Source organism: Rhinoraja longicauda, chromosome 1 (assembly GCF_053455715.1).
Source record: "Rhinoraja longicauda isolate Sanriku21f chromosome 1, sRhiLon1.1, whole genome shotgun sequence".
Taxonomy (NCBI): Eukaryota; Metazoa; Chordata; class Chondrichthyes; order Rajiformes; family Arhynchobatidae; genus Rhinoraja; species Rhinoraja longicauda.
In genome coordinates, this window is record NC_135953.1 from 7,870,534 (window position 1) to 7,891,097 (window position 20,564).

The 20,564-nt window shown below is 49.0% G+C and overlaps 1 protein-coding gene across 1 annotated transcript in view; it reads right to left on the reverse strand.

Moving 5' to 3' along the window:
• Positions 1-20,564, reverse strand: part of adisspb (adipose secreted signaling protein b) — a 93,059-nt gene that overhangs the window by 58,036 nt on the left and 14,459 nt on the right. The window contains exon 2 of the mRNA XM_078408758.1: positions 4,877-5,016. Within this exon, the coding sequence (XP_078264884.1) occupies positions 4,877-5,016 (140 nt within the window). The remainder of the gene's footprint in view (positions 1-4,876; positions 5,017-20,564) is intronic.

The window sequence follows — 20,564 nt, forward strand, 5'->3', positions numbered from 1 at the left end:
TAAGCTGCCCAAGCAAAATATGAGGTGCTGTTCCTCCAATTTGCGCTGGGCCTCACTCTGACAATGGAGGAGGCCCAGGACAGAAAGGTCAGTGTGGGAATGGGATGGGGAGTTAAAAGTGTTTAGAAACCGGGAGATCAGGTAGGCCTTGGCGGACTGAGCGGTGTAAACCCCGCATCTGCAGTTCGTTCCTACACATAGGGAGTTCCACCGGCCCTTAGTGGATGACACATCCGGCCGTTAGAATTAGGGTTGCCAACTGTCCCGTATTAGCCGGGAACCCTGTAGTTTGGGCTAAATTGATTTGTCCTGTACGAGACCACACTTGTCCCGTATTAGGCCCGGGGTGGCCTGTAGACCACAGTGTAGGTCCAGAGACTGTAGGCCCGGACACTGTAGGCCCGGACGCCGTAGGCCCGGACGCCGTAGGCCCGGACACTGTAGGCCCGGACACCGTAGGCCTGGACAGTGTAGGCCCGGACACTGTAGTCCTGTTTCCGTGCTGTATCTCTAAGCAAAACTAAACTTTGAGCTTTGCTCTCTTCACGCTTGATTGAAAATCCAAAACAAACGTTGCTGCCACCAGCAACTCGATTCAGATTTGCTACGATGTAAAATCCGACACGGTGGCGCAGCGGTGGAGTTGCTGCCTCACAGCGCCAGAGACCCGGGTTCGATCCCGACTACGGGAGCTATCTGTACGGAGTTTGCATGTTCTCCGTGTGACCTGCCTGGGGTTTTCTCCGGGTTCTCTGGTTTCCTCCCACATCCCAAAGACGTGCAGGTTTGTAGATGAATTGGTTTCGGTAAAGTTGTAAATTGTTCCTAGTGTGTGTAGGATAGTGTTAGTGTGCGGCTCGATCGATGGTCAGCGCGGATTCGGTGGGCCGGTTTCCACACTGTATCTGTGAAGTCGAAAGTAACCATGCTTAAATTCACTAACTCTGTTCACTGCTGTGATCATAAATGCAGGGCACGGCATAACTGACTGATCAAATCCCCACAGAATTTATGACTCTTTTTCTCTGACAAGTGTGCAGCAGATCTTGCCCGATCACAGCTCTTCCACTGAGAATCATTCACGTTGAGTTTATTGCCCTTTCCAGCATACAAACATCACTCAGATCCAAAACACCTCCATAAATTATACGTTGGCAAGTTGTACAGCGAAGCAGGATTGCCAGCCAAGATGCCAAGTGTATGCTAGCGCTTTATGCATAGTCATTGTCATATATAGACATATTATTATGATATATATATTATTATACATATGACTATAAACATGAGAGATGAAAAGGTGATAAAAGCTTGTCAGATAAGGAGGAAAGAGGTGAAATAGACAATAGACAATAGGTGCAGGAGTTGGTCATTCAGCCCTTCGAGCCAGCACCGCCATTCAATGCGATCATGGCTGATCACTCTCAATCAGTACCCCGTTCCTGCCTTCTCCCCATACCCCCTCACTCCGCTATCCTTAAGAGCTCTATCCAGCTCTCTCTTGAAAGCATCCAACGAACTGGCCTCCACTGCCTTCTGAGGCAGAGAATTCCACACCTTCACCACTCTCTGACTGAAAAAGTTCTTCCTCATCTCCGTTCTAAATGGCCTACCCCTTATTCTTAAACTGTGGCCCCTTGTTCTGGACTCCCCCAACATTGGGAACATGTTTCCTGCCTCTAATGTGTCCAATCCCCTAATTATCTTATATGTTTCAATAAGATCCCCCCTCATCCTTCTAAATTCCAGTGTATACAAGCCCAATCGCTCCAGCCTTTCAACATACGACAGTCCCGCCATTCCGGGAATTAACCTAGTGAACCTACGCTGCACGCCCTCCATAGCAAGAATATCCTTCCTCAAATTTGGAGACCAAAACTGCACACAGTACTCCAGGTGCGGTCTCACCAGGGCCCGGTACAACTGTAGAAGGACTTCTTTGCTCCTATACTCAACTCCTCTTGTTATGAAGGCCAACATTCCATTGGCTTTCCTCACTGCCTGCTGTACCTGCATGCTTCCTTTCATTGACTGATGCACTAGGACACCCAGATCTCGTTGAACTCCCCCTCCTCCTAACTTGACACCATTCAGATAATAATCTGCCTTTCTATTCTTACTTCCAAAGTGAATAACCTCACACTTATCTACATTAAACTGCATCTGCCATGTATCCGCCCACTCACACAACCTGTCCAAGTCACCCTGCAGCCTTATTGCATCTTCCTCACAATTCACACTTTCCCCCGCTTAGTATCATCTGCAAATTTGCTAATGCTAGACATATATACACCGATCAGCTAAAACAACATGACCTGATGAGCCACAACATTATGACCACCTGCCTAATATGCTGTTGGCCGCCGGTTTGTGGTTTGTCCCTCCTCGGACCACTGTCGGTAGGTACTCACCACTGCTGGCCGGGAGCACCCCACAAGCCTTGCCGTTTCAGAGATGCTCTGACCCAGTCGTCTGGCCATAACAATTTGGCCCTTGTCAAAGTCGCTCATGTCTTTACTCCTGCCCATTTCTCCTGCATCCAACACATCACTTCGAGAACTGACTGTTCACTTGCTGCCTAATATATCCCACCCCTTGACAGGTGCCATTGCAACAAGATAATCAATGTTATTCATTTCACCTGTCAGTGGTCATGATGTTTTGGCTGATCGGTATATATATGTGGGTAGCTTATACCACAGCGGTATGAACATTGACTTCTCTAACTTCAGATAGCCCTTGCTTTCCTCTCTCTCTCTCTCTCTCTCTCTCTCTCTCTCTCTCTCTCTCTCTCTCTCTCTCTCTCTCTCTCTCTCTCTCTCCATTCCCTCCCCCTTCCCTCCCCCTTCCCAGTTCTCCCACCAGTCGTACTGTCTCTGACTACATTCTATCTGTTCCGCCCACTGCCCTGACATCAGTCTGAAGAAGGGTCTCGACCAGAAAGGTCACCCATTCCTTCTCTCCAGAGATGCTGCCTGACCCGCTGAGTTACTCCAGCATTTTGGGTCTACCTTCGATTTGATCCAGCATCTGCAGTTGTTTCCTACACATCCTATATATATATATAGATATGCATGTATATGTGTGTGTCTATATATACATATATATATATATATAGACACACACACACACACAAACATGTATACATGTACGCACATGAGGTGAAAAGGAGAAAAAAATACATAGGGAGTGGATGGGAAAACGGGGACAATGCAGAACCAGCGTGGGTGGGTGATCGATGGTCGGCATGGACTCGGTGGGCCGAAGGGCCTGTTTGCATGCTGTATTATTTTCAATCAATCGGACCGAGCCTCGGGGATGGGTTGGAGTCTCCAACTCTGTCGGGCCGAGGTTGACGAGCTGCACCGCTGAGAACGGTGGCGCAGCGGTAGAGTTGCTGCCTCACAGCGCCAGACACCCGGGTTCAATCCCGACTACGGGTGCTGTTTGTACGGAGTTTGTACGTTCCCCCCGTGACCTGCGTGGGTTTTCTCCGAGATCTTCGGTTTCCTCCCACACTACAAAGACGTGCAGGTTTGTAGGTTAATTACCTTGGTGCGTTTCTAAATTGTCCTTCGTGTGTGTGCACAGGGTAATGTTAATGTGCGGGGATCGCTGGTCGGTGCGGACTCGGTGGGCCGAAGGGCCTATTTCCTCGCTGTATCTCTAAACTAAAACAAGAAACTAAGAGGGGCCCGGTTTGGGGGGGGGGGGGAAGAGACGAAGTAGAGAGGAGTACTTTTTGTAACTTTGTCAGTGTCTTTATGATGACTCTTTTGTGTATTTCCCATGCAAAACAATTTAACTGCACCTAGGGTTGCCAACTTTCTCACTCCCAAATAAGGGACAAAAGGTGACATCACCGCCCCGCGCCCCACATGACCTCACCCAGCCACGTGCTCCCGCTCCACCAATGGCGGCCGCCCGGGCTGGGGGGAAGGTTGGTACGCAACCTCCGTTAGGCGGCGCCCGGGCTTCTGGGCCTACATTGTGTCCGAGCCTATGGCACCGTCTGGGCCTAATACGGAACAAGGCCGGTCCCGTACTGGGCGGCAAGGTAGCGCAGCGGTAGAGTTGCTGCTTTACAGCGAATTCAGCGCCGGAGACTCAGGTTCGATCCTGACTACGGGTGCTGCACTGTAAGGAGTTTGTACGTTCTCCCCGTGACCTGCGTGGGTTTTCTCCGAGATCTTCGGTTTCCTCACACACTCCAAAGACGTACAGGTATGTAGGTTAATTGGCTGGGTAAATGTAAAAATTGTCCCTAGTGGGTGTAGGATAGTGTTAATGTACGGGGATCGCTGGGCGGCACGGACTTGGTGGGCCAAAAAGACCTGTTTCCGGCTGTATATATATGATATGATATGATATGATAAACCAATTTAGCCGAAAATACGGGATGCCTCGGCTAATGCGGGACAGTTGGCAACCTTAGCACCTAGCTAGGTACAAGTGACAATAAAGTATCATCATCACCAGAGAGTCAAACAACACGGAAACAGGCCGCTAAGCCAAGCCTAACCCGACCATGCCAATTAAGATGCCCCACCTAAGGTAGGCCCATTTGATAGTTCTCGATCAAGAACTTTTGATAAATTCATAAGTCATAGGAGCAGAATTAGGGCATTCGGCCCATCATGTCCACTCCCCATTCAATCATGGCTGTTCTATCTCTCCCTCCTGACCCCATTCTTCTGCCATCTCCCCATATCCCCTGACACCCGCACTAATCAAGAATCTCTCAATCTCCGGCGTAAAAATATCCACAGACTTGGCCTCCACACCTGTCCGTGCCAAAGAATTCCACAGATTCACCACTCTCTGACTAAAGAAACGTTAAAAGAAATAAATCAACCGGTCAAGCATTTCGTTACCTCACCTTCACTAAAAAACTTCCATCTTCCTCTGGGATCACCATGACAACGGAGTCGTGCAGCTTCTCCTCGAAGTGAACATGGTTGGTTGTCCCCTCGTGACTCTCGGGCTTGAAGCGAACACCCCCGACTTTGGGCTTCGCGCCTGGAGATTTGCAAAGAAGAAGCAGATTTTCATTTTGAGTTCAGTTTTGAGTTTAGCCTCCAGTCCTAGACTCTCCCACCAGTGGAAACATCCTCTCCACATCCACCCTATCCAAGCCTTTCATTATTCTGTATGTTTCAATGAGGTCCCCCCTCAGTCTTCCAAACTCCAGCGAGTACAGGCCCAGTACGGTTAAGAATAAGGGGTAGGCCATTTGGAACGGAGACGAGGAAAAACATTTTCATCCAGAGAGTTGTGAATCTGTGGAATTCTCTGCCTCAGAAGGCAGTGGGGGCCAATTCACTGGATGCTTTCAAGAGTTAGATTTTTAGATTTAGATTTAGATTTAGAGATACAGCGCAGAAACAGGCCCTTCGGCCCACCGGGTCCGCGCCGCCCAGCGATCCCCGCACATTAACACTATCCTACACCCACTAGGGACAATTTTTACATTTGCCCAGCCAATTAACGTACAAACCTGTACGTCTTTGGAGTGTGGGAGGAAACCGAAGATCTCAGAGAAAACCCACGCAGGTCACGGGGAGAACGTACAAACTCCATACAGACAGCCCCAGTAGTCAGGATCGAACCTGAGTCTCCGGCGCTGCATTCACTGTAAGGCAGCAACTCTACCGCTGCGCCACCGTGCCAATAGAGCTCTTAATGATAGCGGAGTCAAGGGATATGGGGAGAGGGCAGGAACGGGGTACTGATTGTGAATGATCAGCCATGATCACAGTGAACGGCGGTGCTGCCTCGAAGGGCCGAATGGCCTACACCTGCACCTATTGTCCATTGTCTAGCACCGTCAAACGCTCATAATAGGTTAACCTACTCATTCCTGGGATCATTCTTGTAAACCTCCTCTGGACCCTCTCCAGCTCCAGCACATCCTTCCTCACATATAGGGGCCCAAAACTGCTCACAATACTCCACAAGTACAGGCCGAATGTCACCATAAGATAGGAGCTATTCTTTCTATAGCTGGGCGACCATTATGACACACAGTATTCCGAGTCTGGTCTCATCAACGACTTTAAGTTAGGTTAGAAACAGGTGGAGGATTAGGCCAATCGGCCCTTCGAGCCAGCACCGCCATTCAATGTGATCATGGCTGATCATCTAAAATCAGTACCCCGTTCCTGCCTTCTCCCCATATCCCTTGATTCCGTTAGCCCTAAGAGCTATATCTAACTCTCTCTTGAAAACCTCTCTATTCCCTCCCCCTTCCCAGTTCTCCCACTGTCTTCCTGTGTTCGACTACATCCTATCTTTGTCCCGCCCCCCCCCGACATCAGTCTGAAGAAGGGTCTCGACCCGAAACGTCACCCATTCCTTCTCTCCCGAGATGCTGCCTGACCCGCTGAGTTACTCCAGCATTTTGTGTCTACCTTTCAGTTTATTTTTGAAGATTAGTTGAAGTTTAGTTTATTGTCACGTGTACCGAGGTACAGTGAAAGGCTTTAGTTGCGTGCTAACCAGTCAGCGGATAGACAATACATGATTACAATCCAGCCTTTCACAGCCTACAGATGCAGGATATGAGAATAATGTGAATAGCCCTGAGGGCAAGATAACGTCAGTAAAGTCCAATCAAAGACAGGGACACTGGGGACAACTTTTAACATTTATACATTTATACCAAGCCAATTAACCGACAAACCTGTACGTTTTTAGAGTGCGGGAGGAAACGGATGCTGTTAACCGAATTAACAAATGCCAGAAACAAATGAGAGGAGAAACAGACCGTAAATCACATCAGCCCTAATCTGAGAGCGCTCCAAGCCCGAAGCTACCAACAACCTTTCCAAAAACCTGAAAGTAATTGAGGCAGTGCAACGTAGGTTCACGAGATTGATCCCTGGGATGGCGGGACTGACATATGAGGAAAGATTGGAACGACTGGGCTTGTATTCACTGGAGTTTAGAAGGATGAAAGGGGATCTTATAGAGACATATAAAAATTATAAAAGAACTGGACAAGCTAGATGCAGGAAAAATGTTCCCAATGTTGGGCGAGTCCAGAACCAGGGGCCACAGTCTTAGAATAAAGGGGAGGCCATTTAAAACTGAGGTGAGAAGGAACTTTTTCACCCAGAGAGTTGTGAATTTGTGGCATTCTCTGCCACAGAGGGCAGTGGAGGTCAAATCACTGGATGAATTTAAGAGAGAGTTGGATAGAGCTCTGGGGGCTAGTGGAATCAAGGGATATGGGGAGAAGGCATGCACGGGTTACTGATTTTAGATGATCAGCCATGATTACATTGAATGGCGGTGCTGGCTCGAAGGGCTGAATGGCGTACTCCTGCACCTATTTTCTATGTTTCTACCAAAGACGTACAGGTTTGTAGGTTAATTGGCTTGGGATCAATGTATAAATGCAATTTAGTTGGATATAGCTCTTTGGGCTTACGGAATCAAAGGGATGTGGGGAGAAAGCAGGAACGAGGTACTGATTGTGTTTGATCAGCCATGCTTATATTGAATGGCGGTGCTGGCTCGAAGGGCCGAATGGCCTACTCCTGCGCCTATTTTCTATGTTTCTATGTAAAATATTGTCGCTAGTGTGCGTAGGGCAGTGTTAATGTACGGGGATCGACGGTCAGCGCGGACTCGGTGGGCCGAGGGGCCTGTTTCCGCGCTGTATCTCTAAACTAAACTAAACTCCACAAACAATTTGCTTCCAGCTAATTGAAACCTACTGCCATCTCCATAATAATTGAACTGAAAGCTCATCATCTTCTCCCGAGGCGACGGGGGATCAGTTCTACATGGAGCCCGTTTAGAAAGAGGACCGAAAATTAACTGAGTGTTAAATTAGATGACAAGTATTAAACAGATGTCAGACAACTTGCTCTGCAGTGCTGAGTGGCTTCCATGTGTACAACAAGGCAGAGACAAGAAGGCAGATTGCAGTGAGATGTTCAGAATTCTGAGCAGGATTCCCTGAGTGAATGGATCCAATGCAGTTTCCCCTGGATTTAGACTTTAGCGCAGTGTGGAAACAGGCCCCTTCGGCCCACCAAGTCCGCGCCGACCAGCGATCATCACTCTAGGAGCTATCACCAAATGCTAGAGTAACTCAGCAGGTCAGGCAGCATCTAGGAGAGAGGGAATGGGTGACGTTTCGGGTCGAGACCCTTCTTCTGACTGAAGAAACGTCACCCATTCCCTCTCTCCTACATGCTGACCTGACCTGCTGAGTTACTCCAGCATTTTGTGATACCTTCGATTTATAGCAACATCTGCATTTATTTTCCTACATCTCTGTAGGAGCCATTTACGCTTAAATTAGTTACTGTTATTATATTATGGCCATGTTTAATATTTCTAGTTTCTACTAGTCTGCACTTTGGAAGGTGGGATTTGATACGAAGAGGGGCGTGTCTACATCTGAGGAGGCTAGCAGACTGATGAAGGGTCTCGACACATCACATCACATCAGTCCTCTTCACATCAGTCTGAAGAAGGGTCTCGACCTGAAACGTCACCCATTCCCTCTCTGCTCGAACTGCTGAGTTATTCCAGCATTTTAGAGTGAGACAGTGTGGAAACAGGCCCTTCGGCCCAACTTGCCCACATCGGCCAACATGTCCCAGCTACACTAGTCCCACCTACCTGCGTTTGGTCCATATCCCTGCAAACTTGTCCTATCCATGTATCTGCCTAACTTTGTTTCTTAAATGTTGGGATAGTCCCTGCCTCAACTACCTCCTCTGGCAGCTTGTTCCCTACACCCACCACCCTTTGCGTGAAAAAGTTACCCCTCAGATTCCTATTAAATCTTTTCCCCTTCACCTTGAACCTCTGTCCTCTGGACCTCGATTCCCCTGCTCTGGGCAAGAGACGCTGTGCGTCTACCCGATCTATTCCACTCATGATTTTACACACCTCTATAAGATCGACCCTCATCCTCCTGCACTCCAAGGAATAGAGTACCGGCCTACTCAACCTCTCCCTGTAGCTTATGGAGAATGTGGATGCAAGGGTGATGGATGGGTGGACCATCTAGTTTTGATATGAGGTGGAATATTCTTGCTCAGAGTATTGTGAGTCTACAGAATACAGCAACCCACAGTACTATGGGCTCCCAACTGCAGTGAGGAAAGAAAGAAAGAAGCTTCCAAGATGGCGCCCAAACCAGGCGACTACAGATCGACAAATACACATTACAATCGCTTCACACTATTTATTCTCTATTCTGTATCTGAACAATGTGGACGGCTCGATTTAGTTTAGTTTAGTTTAGAGGTACAGCCCAATCAGGTCCGTGCCGCCCAGCGATCCCCGCACACCAACACCATCCTACACCGACTAGGGACAATTTTTTTCACATTTACCCAATTAACCTACAAACCTGTATGTCTTTGGAGTGTGGGAGGAAACCGAAGATCTCGGAGGAAACCCACGTAGGTCACGGGGAGAATGTACAAACTCCGCACAGACGGCGCCCATAGTCAGGATCAAACCGGGTCTCCGGCGCTGCATTCGCTGTGAGGCAGCAACTCTATCACTGCGCAAACCATGCCTTCCTAAATTGGAAATTTTAAATTCCTTCCTAAATTCCTTACAATCAAATACATGATTGTAATTGTAATCGTGTGTTGTCTTTCCGCTGACCGGTTAGCACGCAACAAAAGCTTTTCACTGTACCTCGGTACACGTGATAATAAACTACACTGAACTGAATGGTGCAGGAACATGGCGATTCTTCTCCAGTTCTTTCCAGGGGAGGATCCATTGTCATCCAAGACAACCTCTCTGCTCTTTTTAGTTTAGTTTAGAGATACAGCGCAGATACAGCCACTGCGGTCCGCGCCGACCAGCGATCCCCATACACTAACACCATCGTGGCGGCACGGTGGCGCAGCGGTAGAGTTGCCGCCTTACAGCGAATGCAGCGCCGGAGACTCAGGTTCGATCCTGACTACGGGCGCCGTCTGTATGTACTTTGTACGTTCTCCCCGTGACCTGCGTGGGTTTCCTCCGAGATCTTTGGTTTCCTCCCACACTCCAAAGACGTACAGGTTTGGAGATTAATTGGGTTGGTAAATGTGAAAAAAATTGTCCCTAGTCGGTTTTCTCCGAGATCTTCGGTTTCCTCCCACACTCCAAAGACGTACAGGTATGTAGGTTAATTGGCTGGGCAAATGTAAAAAACTGTCCCTGGTGTGTGTAGGATAGTGTTAACGTGCGGGGATCGCTGGGCGGCGCGGACCCGGTGGGCCGAAGGGCCTGTTTCCGCGTTGTATCTCTAAATCAAATCCCACAACACACACACACTAGGGACAATTTACAATTTTTACCGATGCCAATTAGCCTACAAACCTGCACGTCTTTGGAGTGTGGGAGAAAACCGGAGATCCCGGTGAAAACCCACGCAGGTCACAGGGAGAACGTACAAACTCCCATAGTCAGGATCGAAAACCGGGTCTCTGGCGCTGTAAGGCAGCAACCACTGCTGCTACACAAAGAACCTCTGGGAACCAGCTAGGATTTGATGTCATTCCATTGATTTCATGGTCACAGTAATTGACCATTAAAAATTCCAGATTTTTTTCCTCCTTTGAATCCAAGTGCTTCATCTCCCTTGGAGGGATCTGAACTCAAGTCTCTGGATCAACAGCTCCAAACGCTGGCTTCCATTCAACCCACTTAACCATGGGGCTAATGTGACCTTAAGGCCGTCAGTGAAGCAGATGTGCTTGTTTAATGAGAATCTGTTCAATGAGAATCTGTTCAATGAGAATCAGCTGGTGAACATTTCACATGCTGGCTCCTCTATTCAATTCCAGCTCAGTAATTGGTTAAATGTACCAATTACTGACCTGTGGGGCAATGAGACTTGAGCTCAACTCCACAGAAAGCAAAGCATCAACTGGTGGCCACGGTGGCGCCTGAGACCCGAGTTCAATCCTGACTACGGGCGCCGTCTGTACGGAGTTTGTACGTTCTCCCCGTGACCTGCGTGGGTTTTCTCCGAGATCTTCGGTTTCATAGAAACTTGGAAAATAGGTGCAGGAGGGGGAGGCCATTCGGCCCTTCGAGCCAGCACCGCCATTCATTGTGATCATGGCTGATCATCCACAATCAGTAACCCGTGCCCAGTTTCTCCCCATATCCCTTGATTCCACTAGCCCCCAGAGCTCTATCTAACTCTCTCTTAAATTCCTCCCACACTCCAAAGACGTACAGGTTTGTAGGTTAATTGGCTTGGTATAAATATCAAAAATTGTCCCAAGTTTGTGTAGGGAAGTGTTGATGTACGGGGATCGCTGGTCGGTGTGGACTCGGTGGGCCAAGGGGCCTGTTTCAGCGCTGTATCTCTAAACTAAACTGGCCTTGCAACTCAACCCAATATTACAATCTAATGGTATGAACACTGAATTCTCCGATTTTAATGAACATCCGCCTTTCACCTATTTCCTGCCCCCCCCCCCCCCCCCCACTTCCCCCCCCCGCCGTGCACACCCATTTAGTTTAGTTTAGTTTAGAGATACGTCGTAGAAACAAGCACTTCATCCAACCAAGTCCACGCTGTCCAATGAACACTAGTTCCATCTGACACACTAGGGCTCATTTACAGAAGCCAATTAACCTACAAACCTGTAAGTCTTTGAGATGTGGGAGGAAACCGGAGAAACCCTACGAGAACGTACAAACTCCGTACAGACAGCGCCCATAGTCAGGATCAGACCCTGGTCCCTGGCGCTGTAAGGCAGCAACTCTACCCCTGCACCACCGTGACAATGTGGTTAACATCGTCGATAAATTTGCAAATGACACCAAATTTGGCAATAGAGTGGAGAGTGAGGAAGGATATTTAAGTTTACAACAGGATCTGGATCAGTTGGGAAATGGGCCAGGGAATGGCAAATGGGATTAAACTCGGACATTTACGAGCTATTGCACTATGTTAAACCAGCTTACATCATAAGATCATAAGTGATAGGAGCAGAATTAGGCCATTTGGCCCATCAAAGTCTACTCTGCCACGGCTGATCTATCTCTCCCTCCTAACCCATCCTCCTGCCTTCTCATCATAACCTCTGACACCCGTACTAATCAAGAATCTATCTATATCTGCCTTAAATATATCCACTGACTTGGCCTCCACAGCCCTCTGTGGCAAAGAATTCCACAGATTCACCACCCTCTGACTAAAGAAATTTCTCCTCATCTCCTTCCTAAAAGAACGTCCGTTAATTCTGAGGCTGTGCCCTCTGGTCCTAGACTCTCCCACCAGTGGAAACATCCTCTCCACATCCACTCTATCCAAGCCTTTCACTATTCTACGTTTCAATGAGGTCCCCCCTCATTCACCTTAAGTTTAGCGAGTACAGGCCCAGTGCTGTCAAACGCTCATCATATGTTAACCCACTCATTCCTGGGATCATTCTTGTAAACCTCCTCTGGACCTCTCCAGAGCCAGCACATCCTTCCTCAGATATGATGCCCAAAATTGTTCACAATATTCCAAATGCGGCCTGACCAGCGCCTTGTAGAGCCTCGGCTAAGTCTAGGACTTGTACAGTAAACGGTAGAGCCCTAGAGAGTGTTGGTTGTAAGGAATGGGTGGTGGGTATATGGAACGAGCTGCCGGAGGAGGTAGTTGAGGCAGGGACTATCGCAACGTTTGAGAAACAGTTAGACAGGTACATGGATAGGACAGGTTTGGAGGGAAATGGACCAAGCGCAGACAGGTGGGACTAGTGTATCTGACCACATTGTTGGCCGGTGTGGCCGACTCGGGTCGAAGGGCCTGTTCCCACACTGTATCACTCTATGACTCTTATGTATATATGTGTGTATGCATGTATGGATATATGTGTGTGTTTATATGTGTGTGTCTGTATGTATAGCATACATTATGTGTGTAGGAAGGAACTGTGGATGCTGGTTTAAACCAAAGATGGATACAGAATGCTGGAGTAACGCAGTGGGACAGACAACATCTCTGGAGAAAAGGAATGGGTGACGTTTCAGATCGAGACCCTTCTTCAGACGGACATGCGTGTGTGTGTCTGCGTATATGTGTGTAAATGTGTATAGATGTGTGGGCAAGTCGGGTCGAAAGGCCCGTTCCCACGTTGTATGACTCTTACATGTGGTCACTTGTGTTCTGTGACCACTTTAAATGCTCAGGAGACAGGCATCATTGTCAAGGCTGTCCTCCCGACCCTCTAACTTTGTCCGATTCTCATGACACGGATGAAAGATATCCAACTTGAGCCCAGTTCTCAGAGCAATCCCATCTGTCACCCATTCCCCCTCGCAAGCCCACCAGTACACTCCGGACACTGCCCGGCCCATCGCAGGTACTGACCTCCCCATCATCAAAGGGATCTACAGGAGCCACTGCCTCAAATAGGCAGCCAGCGTCACACACACACAGTTGAAGAGGTGCAGATCTATCCATTGAATGGCGGTGCTGGCTCGAAGGGCCGAATGGCCTACTCCTGCACCTATTGTCTATTGTCTAAGCTGCAAAGAAAAAGGGTGTAACCTGATGGCATCACCACGTTATAGGAAAAGATATTGTCAAACTTGAAAGCGTTCAGAGAAGATTTACGAGGATGTTGACAGGACTCGAGGGTGTGAGCTATCGGGAGAGGTTGAGTAGGCTGGGTCTCTATTCCCTGGAGCGCAGGAGGATGAGGGGTGATTTTATTGAGTTGTATAAAAATTATGAGAGGAATAGATCGGGTAGATGCACAGAATCTCTTGCCCAGAGTAGGGGAATCGAGAACCAGAGGACATAGGTTCAAGGTGAAGGGGAAAAGATTTAATAGGAATCTGAGGGGTAACTTTTTCACACAGAGGGTTGTGGGTGTATGGAACAAGCTGCCAGAGGAGGTAGTTGAGGCAGGGACTATCACAACGTTTAAGAAACATTTAGACAGGTACATGGATAGAACAGGTTTGGTGGGATAGATATCCATGTTGACAGTTCTGTTTAAACAGCTTCTTGCCTTTATCGTTGACTCTGATCTCCACCCTTGCTCCTTCTGTTCTGACATGCCCGAGGAAATGTCAATAGATTCCCGTGCAACTGAACACGCCTCAGATCCAAGCCAGCCTCCATCAGACACAGAGTCATAGTCTTGCAGCATGGAAACAGGCCCTTCAGCCCAACTTGCCCACATCGACTAACATGTTCCATCTACACTAGTCCCACCTGCCTGCGCTTGGCCCATATCCCTTCAAACCTGTCCTATCCGTGTACCTGTCCAATAGCTCTTAAACATTGGGATAGTCTCTGCCTCAACTACCACCTCTGGCAGCTCGTTCCATACACCCACTACTTTCTGTGTGAAAAAAACCCTCAGATTCCTGTAAAATCTTTCCACCCTTACCTTAAAGCTATGCCTTCTGGTTCTCGATTCACCTGCCATGGGCAGGAGACTCCTTGTGTTTATAGTGAGGCCCGCCGGAAATTGGAGGAGCAGCACCTCATATTTCGCCTGGGCAGTTTGCAGCCCGGTGGTATGAACGTCGACTTCTCCAACTTCAGATAGCTCCTCTGTCCCTCCCTTCCCCTCCTCCTTCCCAGATCTCCCTCTATCTTCCTGTCTCCACCTATATCCTTCCTTTGTCCCACCCCCGACATCAGTCTGAAGAAGGGTCTCGACCCGAAACGTCACCCATTCCTTCTCTCCCGAGATGCTGCCTGACCTGCTGAGTTACTCCAGCATTTTGTGAATAAATCCTTGTGTTTACCCGATCTATTCCTCTCATGATTTTGTACACCTATGTATGATCGCCCCTCATCCTCCTGCATTCCAGGGAATAGAGTCCCGGCCTACTCAGCCTCTCCCTATAGCTCAGGCACTCGAGTCTTGGCCACTTCCTTGTAAATCTTCTCTATACCCTTTCCAGCTTGACAATATCTTTCTGAAAACATGTTGCCCAGAACTGAACACAATACTCTAAATGCTGTCTCACCCACGTCTTATACAACTGCAACATGACCTCCCAACTTCGTACTCAATACTCTGGCTGATGAAGGCCAATGTGCCATAAGCACATAGTCAAATAATCCAATGAAGGGGAGCACCCCAAGACCCTCTCCCACCCCCACTAGTCCACACACACCCGCTCTCCCTAAGGATCACTTTGAGTCAGTGTCAAACAGCACAGGAAAGCACGGCACGGTGGCGCAGTGGTAGAGTTGCTACCTCACAGCGCCAGAGACCCGGGTTCCATCCCGACTACGGATGGTGTCTGCGCTGAAGTTTGTACGTTCTCCCCGTGACCTGCGTGGGTTTAGTCCGGGTGCTCCGGTTTCTCCCCACACTCCAAATCCGTACAGGTTTGTAGGTTAACTGGCATTGGTAAGTTGTAAAATTGTCCCCAATATGTGGCTGTGGTGAAGAGATCACAAGACATAGAGGCAGAGGGGAACCAAGGGATATGGGGAGAAGGCAGGCACGGGTTACTGATTGTGGATGATCAGCTATGATCACAATGAATGGCGGTGCTGGCTCGAAGGGCCGAATGGCCTCCTCCTGCACCTATTTTCTATGTTTCGATGTTTCTATGTGTAGATCGCTGGGTGGCACGGACTGGATTGTGTGTGTAATGTATGTGCAAATTCTAATACACAGAAGTAGGTCCTTTGGCCCAACTTATCCATGTCGACCGACATTTAAGCTAGTCGCATTTTCCCACATTTGGCCCATATCCCTCTCAATCGTTCCTATCCATGTATCTGTCCTGGTGCCCTTTAATTGTTGTTTTAGTCCCAGCCGCAACTACCTCCTCCGGCAGCTCGCTCCATACACCCCCAACCCAATATCATATCATATCATATACATACAGCCGGAAACAGGCCTTTTCGGCCCTCCAAGTCCGTGCCGCCCAGTGATCCCCGCACATTAACACTATCCTACACCCACTAGGGACAATTTTTACATTTACCCAGCCAATTAACCTACATACCTGTACGTCTTTGGAGTGTGGGAGGAAACCGAAGATCTCGGAGGAAACCCACGCAGGTCACGGGGAGAACGTACAAACTCCTTACAGTGCAGCACCCGTAGTCAGGATCGAGCCTGAGTCTCCGGCGCTGCATTCGCTGTAAAGCAGCAACTCTACCGCTGCGCTACCGTGCCGCCTGTTGTGAAAAAGTTACCCCTCAGGTTCCCCTTAAACCTTTTCCCTCTCACCTTAAACCTATGTCCTTGGGTTCTTGAATCCTTTACTCTGGGTAAAAGTCTCTGTGCATTCAGCCAATCTATTCAGCTCTTGATTTTATACACCTTGGTAAAATCATGAGAGGAACAGATCGGGTAGACGCACAGAGTCTCTTGCCCAGAGCAGGGGAATCGAGGACCAGAGGACATAGGTTTCAGGTGAGGGGGGTAAAGATTTAATAGGAACCTGAGAGGTAACTTTTTCACAACATTGGGTTGGGGGTGTATGGAGCGAGCTGCCGGAGGAGGTAGTTGCGGCTGGGACTAAAACAACAATTAAAGGGCACCAGGACAGATACATGGATAGGAACGATTGAGAGGGATATGGGCCAAATGTGGGAAAATGCGACTAGCTTAAATGTCGGTCGACATGGATAAGTTGGGCCAAAGGACCTACTTCTGTGTATTAGAATTTACACATACATTACACACACAATCCAGTCCGTGCCACCCAGCGATCTACACATAGAAACATCGAAACATAGAAAATAGGTGCAGGGGGAGGCCATTCGTCCCTTCGAGCCAGCACCGCCATTCATTGTGATCATGGCTGATCATCCACAATCAGTAACCCGTGCCTGCCTTCTCCCCATATCCCTTGGTTCCCCTCTGCCTCTATGTCTTATGATCTCTTCACCACAGCCACATATTGGGGACAATTTTACAACTTACCAATGCCAGTTAACCTACAAACTTGTACGGATTTGGAATGTGGGAAGAAACCGGAGCACCCGGACTAAACCCACGCAGGTCACGGGGAGAACGTACAAACTTCAGCGCAGACACCATCCGTAGTCGGGATGGAACCCGGGTCTCTGGCGCTGTGAGGTAGCAACTCTACCGCTGCGCCACCGTGCCGTGCTTTCCTGTGCTGTTTGACACTGACTCAAAGTGATCCTTAGGGAGAGCGGGTGTGTGTGGACTAGTGGGGGTGGGAGAGGGTCTTGGGGTGCTCCCCTTCATTGGATTATTTGACTATGTGCTTATGGCACATTGGCCTTCATCAGCCAGAGTATTGAGTACGAAGTTGGGAGGTCATGTTGCAGTTGTATAAGACGTGGGTGAGACCGCATTTAGAGTATTGTGTTCAGTTCTGGGCAACATGTTTTCAGAAAGATATTGTCAAGCTGGAAAGGGTATAGAGAAGATTCGGAAGTGGCTCACCCCTTACCTGAAACCTATGTCCTCTGGTCCTCGATTCCCCTGCTCTGGGCAAGAGACTGTGCGTCTACCCGATCTGTTCCTCTCATGATTTTACCAAGGTGTATAAAATCAAGAGCTGAATAGATTGGCTGAATGCACAGAGACTTTTACCCAGAGTAAAGTGGCCAAACCTCGAGTGCCTGAGCTATAGCGAGAGGCTGAGTAGGCCGGGATTCCATTCCCTGGAATGCAGGAAGATGAGGGGCGATCTTACAGAGGTGTACAAAATCATGAGAGGAATAGATCGGGTAAACACAAGGAGTCTCCTGCCCATAGCAGGTGAATCGAGAACCAGAAGGCATAGCTTTAAGGTAAGGGTGGAAAGATTTTACAGGAATCTGAGGGGTTTTTTCACACAGAAAGTAGTGGGTGTATGGAACGAGCTGCCAGAGGTGGTAGTTGAGGCAGAGACTATCCCAATGTTTAAGAGCTATTGGACAGGTACACGGATAGGACAGGTTTGGAGGGATATGGGCCAAGCGCAGGCAGGTGGGACTAGTGTAGATGGAACATGTTAGTCGATGTGGGCAAGTTGGGCTGAAGGGCCTGTTTCCATGCTGCAAGACTATGACTCTGTGTCTGATGGAGGCTGGCTTGGATCTGAGGCGTGTTCAGTTGCACGGGAATCTATTGACATTTCCTCGGGCATGTCAGAACAGAAGGAGCAAGGGTGGAGATCAGAGTCAACGGTAAAGGCAAGAAGCTGTTTAAACAGAACTGTCAACATGGATATCTATCCCACCAAACCTGTCCTATCCATGTACCTGTCTAAATGTTTCTTAAACGTTGTGATAGTCCCTGCCCCAACTACCTCCTCTGGCAGCTTGTTCCATACACTCACCACCCTCTGTGTGAAAAAGTTACCCCTCAGATTCCTATTAAATTTTTTCCCCTTCACCTTGAACCTATGTCCTCTAGATACCATTGCAAAGTTTAAGAAACACTTAGACAGCTACATGGATAGGACAGGTTTAGAGGAATACTAGACCAAGTGGACCCGTTGGACCCAAACTTTTCCTGCATTGGTGCAGCACCCTCTCCTTCCCCCCTCCCCCCTTCCCCCTACCTCCCTCATCCCCCTCCCCCTCCTTTCCCCCTCTTTCTCCCCACTTCATTCCCCTCAACCTTTTGGCCAAGCTGTATGACGTCATGATGAGATCAGCCCTCATCTACTTCTTGCAACCCTAGCCCTGTGACCGAGATTCTTCACCTTCCCCCAACCTCAGATGCAACACCTGTCCCTTTACCTCCCCCCTCAACTCCAACCGAGGACCCAAACAGTCTTCCCAGGTGAGTCAGAGGTTCACCTGCACCTCCTCCAACCTCATCTATTGCATCCGCTGCTCTAGATGTCAACTTCTTTACATCGGCGAAACCAAACACAGGCTCGGCGATCGCTTCGCTCAACACCTTCGCTCAGTCCGCGTTAACCAACCTGATCTCCTGGTGGCTGAGCACTTCAACTCCCCCTCCCACTCCCAGTCTGACTTTTCTGTCATGGGCCTCCTCCAGTGCCATAGTGAGGCCCACCGGAAATTGGAGGAACAGCACCTCATATTTCGCCTGGGCAGCTTGAAGCCCAGCGGTATGAACATTGACTTCTCCAACTTTAGATAGTTCCTCTGTCCCTCTTTTCCCCTCCCCCTTCCCAGATCTCCCTCTATCTTCCTGTCTCCACCTATATCCTTCCTTTATCCCGCCCCCCCTGACATCAGTCTGAAGAAGGGTCTCGAGCCGAAACGTCACCCATTCCTTCTCTCCTGAGATGCTGCCTGACCTGCTGAGTTACTCCAGCATTTTGTGAATAAATACCTTCGATTTGTACCAGCATCTGCAGTTATTTTCTTACACTTCCCCCAACCTCCCGTCATACCTCCCTTATCTGCTTCTGCCAGTCTTTGCTTCACCCTCCCACACCCCGTTTCATCTGCCTGAACTTTCCTCTCTCCTTGCCTGTTCTCAGCCTGTTGCCTCAAAGACTCTGTCTGATCACATTGAATGGCGGTGCTGGCTCAAAGGGCCGAATGGCCTCCTCCTGCACCTATTGTCTATTGTCTATTGTCTCCGCCCCTTCCTCGCTTGGATCCACCGGCCCACCACACAGTGTTGGGCAGCACAGTGGCGCAGCGGTAGAGCTGCTGCCTCAACAGCGCCAGGGACCCAGGTTCGATCCTGACCACGAGTTCGTGTCCGTACGGAGTTTGTACGTTCTCCCCGTGACCTGCGTGGGTTTTCTCCAGGTGCTCCGGTTTCCTCCCACACTCCAAAGACGAGCAGGTTTGTAGGTAAATTGTCCTCTATCAATTAGAGTCAGAGAAGTGATACACACCCTTCGGCCCATCTTACCCACACCGGCCAACTTGTCCCAGTAACACTAGTCCCACCTGCCTGCGTTTGGCCCGTATCCCTCTGAACCTGTCCTCATGACTGTAGTGCCGGTTGTATTGTACTGACTGTATCGTGTTGTATTGTATTGTATTGTACATGACTGTAGTACCGGAGATTGTAGTACCGGTCTAAACTATCAACATGGAAAAGTACTGGGGACACAACAGACTGCAGATGCTGGAATCTTGAACTAAAACACAAAGTGCTGGAGGAACTCAGCAGGTCAGGCAGCATCTGCGGAGAGATTCTCTCCATTGTCTCTCTATGGAAGATGGAGCATTTTGGTGGGCATGGGCGCTGGGCTGACGAGCCCGTTTCCATGCTGTGCGAGACTGTGATGCCAACATCTTTCAGGTCGAAGGTAGACACAAAACGCTGGAGTAACTCAGCAGGACAGGCAGCATCTCTGGAGAGAAGGAATGGGTGACGTTTCGGGTCGAGATCAGGTCTGAAGAAGGGTCTCGACCCGAAATGTCACCCATTCCTTCTCTCCAGAGATGCCGCCTGTCCCGCTGAGTTACTCCAGCATTTTTGTGTCTGTCTTCGGTGTAAACCAACATCTGCAGTTCTTTGAAAGAATCCCAAAAAACTGGAGTAACTCAGCGGGTCAGGCAGCATCTCAGGAGAGAAGGAATGGGTGACGTTTCGGTTCTTCATACACATTCTCTTCACAGATGCTGCCTGACCTGCTGGGTCCCTCCAGCACTTTGTGTTTTGTTCAGGATTCCAGCTGCTGCAGTCTCTTGAGTCTCCAGTACTTTT